This window comes from Alosa pseudoharengus, unplaced genomic scaffold (assembly GCF_046254945.1).
Source record: "Alosa pseudoharengus isolate Yale_2024_CS ecotype anadromous, Long Island Sound unplaced genomic scaffold, YU_APseudo_1.1 YU_APseudo_1.1_scf_18, whole genome shotgun sequence".
Taxonomy (NCBI): Eukaryota; Metazoa; Chordata; class Actinopteri; order Clupeiformes; family Clupeidae; genus Alosa; species Alosa pseudoharengus.
Window position 1 is genome coordinate 30,242,364 of NW_027468650.1, and position 2,646 is coordinate 30,245,009.

General features: G+C 42.7%; 1 protein-coding gene across 2 annotated transcripts in view; it reads right to left on the minus strand.

Moving 5' to 3' along the window:
- The window catches only part of flt1 (fms related receptor tyrosine kinase 1), a 46,118-nt gene extending 44,921 nt beyond the window's left edge, over positions 1–1,197 (minus strand). For both annotated transcript variants that reach the window (XM_076290866.1, XM_076290865.1), the window contains exon 1: positions 908–1,197. In XM_076290866.1, the coding sequence (XP_076146981.1) occupies positions 908–965 (58 nt within the window). In that variant the 5' untranslated portion in view covers positions 966–1,197. The remainder of the gene's footprint in view (positions 1–907) is intronic.
- Between the last annotated feature and the right edge of the window lie 1,449 nt (positions 1,198–2,646).

Below are 2,646 nucleotides of genomic sequence, written 5' to 3' on the forward strand. Positions count from 1 at the left end.
AATGTCAACACAAGCTCGCTTGTGAAAAATGCAACGTCTCTCACGCAAGGAAATCCATCGGCTTGACCTGTAGCGGGAGTGGAAAGTTGTTGACCAATAAAAATAAAACAGTGACGCAGCGGAGCGCACAGGAGTACACGAGTTCAGCGCCGATTTCCTCCCATTGCGTCTGTTTTAGTCATAACCACTGATTAGCCCGGGTTCCTGCGCACTAGAAAGTTTCCTTGAGGTGGTCATGACCCCGAACTCATTTATATTAGAACTTCCATTTCACAAATTCATCAGGCTCAGGAAATAACGCCCTCGTCGATTCAACCGGGGCCAAATAGTTGGAGACGGACGCCAAGCAGGGGCACACAGGTCTTCGTTATCAAAACAACTATTCCTCCTGACTTTAGTGGACAACCAATGCGCAACACGTACATCATTCAACTCCCCATTTTCGTGCCAACAAGTACAACAACCTGCACACCGGTGCGTAATAGTCAGCCAAAGTAGTTAAAACCGTGCCTTCAAGCAATTCAAAAGCACACAGTAATGCCTTTGTTCTTAAATATTGTGTAAGCACTGGGGGATATTCTTGACATCCGCACACATAATATGTCAGTCTCTTACTACTATGTTGGTTTAGTTTGCTACACTCATATCATGCAGACAGAGTAGTCATTCAGCACATGGCGCAACCATTCTCCAGCCTTCACAATCCTTGCGCGAGGCTCTGCACAACACCACGGCAACAGTAACGCCACAGTGACCCAATAAATTGGCTGGGTATCATCAGATGTGTGATGATGTAGTAGTTTTTATTGTGTATAATTTCGATCCACAATTTACTAGTTATGACCATTGCAACAGGTAGCTAGAATTCCAAAACAATCAGGACAGTTGTAAAGAATGTCTTCCTTACCTTTTGCCAGCGCGCTGCCTGACATTCCACACAAAACCAGTAATAAAATGTCAATCATGCTCTCTGCCAAAAGTGGTGCCTTGAAACCTGAAAACCTGACGATATCTTGAAAAGAGTTGTAGAAACTTGAAGACAAAAAGATTTTTAAAAAGAAGATTCAAATGTTCCTCCAGAGGGGATGCACCTCGCAGCACATCAGTTGCGCGCTGTCGTTTTGCAGGGATGAAGAAACCAGTACTATTCCCCTTGGAGATATATGAATGTATAATAGTACAGTTACTGGATTGCTAGTTTAGATTCCACGGCAACTCTCTCCCATTCTAACCGGGACCAGCAATTTATTCACCCTGTCATACCGGTTCAGTGACGCAATATGATCGCCACACCTCCGCACCATCGTACAGAACCTCCCTGTGGATTTTCTGATTCACATCTTCTTCAGCAGTCAAATAGCTGGCCTTTCGTTGGCATGGAGACTCAGTACTCATAGACCACAAACGCATTTGCAACTGTAGCCTAGCCTACTTTAAGCGTTCCTATTTCTGTTACTAAAATTGGCCGTTTTTGGTTGGTTTAACAAAGATGAGCAGCTGGTGCTATCAAGTAGGCTAGATGTTCAAGGAGCACAACAGTACAGTTTTGAAAATTAATCCTAGCTGTAGGGTTTTCTAATGATTCATTATCCTTTAAAAAGAAGGGATATATTTCTTCCTTTCTCTAAGATACACCAAAACAGGTGAAACAACACGAAGCAGCTATGAATTGTACTGTTTAATATACCACTAATTTCAACAGCGATCTTAAATAAATTTAACAGCTGATTGTGACATTTTTCGCAGGTGGTTCGACAGGACATAGAACATGACTTTAAACAGAGCAGTACCACTGAATGACCACGAGTGGGAGCACGTTATATATAGCAGCCAAGATGTTTTGTTCATCTTACTCATCACTCGATTAAAGTATGGCGCTTAAATTGGTATCCGGAGAATTGTTAGCACAGAAGATACACTCGATTACTCGGGGTGACATGATACAGTACAGTGATTTGAGTCTTTGGAGTGACATTTAGCGAAAGAACCATCTTCTTGATGTAGGCTCTATACTAAAAGGACAATTGATACCACATAACTCCACAGGATAAAATGCAGTTTACCATCTCTTTTAGCTTGTGCAATACAGAGTTTGATAGGCATAGAATAAAAATGAATATATCATGGGACATACAATTCAGTGATTACTTATCCCAGTAAAGTTGGGGAACTGAAAGCTATACTAAGTTGAAGTAATAGGTAGTAATATAATAGCTACAAGATGTGTCTGAATACTGGGACATAACATTATACACACAGTAGGACCACACCAAGTAAGGACTCCTTCCACAAAGACAGAGTCAAGCGCATTTCTGGAATGTATGTTCAACCTTTCAGCAATGTCCAGAGTTCTGTGTGTAGGCTAATCAGAGGCAGGTGCTGGTGGTATTACAGAGATGGTAGGTTGTGACAGTGCTTATCTGAGTTTGACTGACTTCAGAGATGAAGGACCATGGGACGTAAGAAGGGGCACTGGCATGAGGCTTTAGGAGGAAGTGATGTGGCTCCACCAGGAAGTTGCAGGGGAGTTGCCATGGAAACATCCTAGTGTTGTTAGATTAATCACTTTTCAGGTGTGCGCTGCCACTGTATGTGTGAAAGTCACGCCGGTGTTGTGTCGTTACGTTGCACGACGGAGCGCATGCT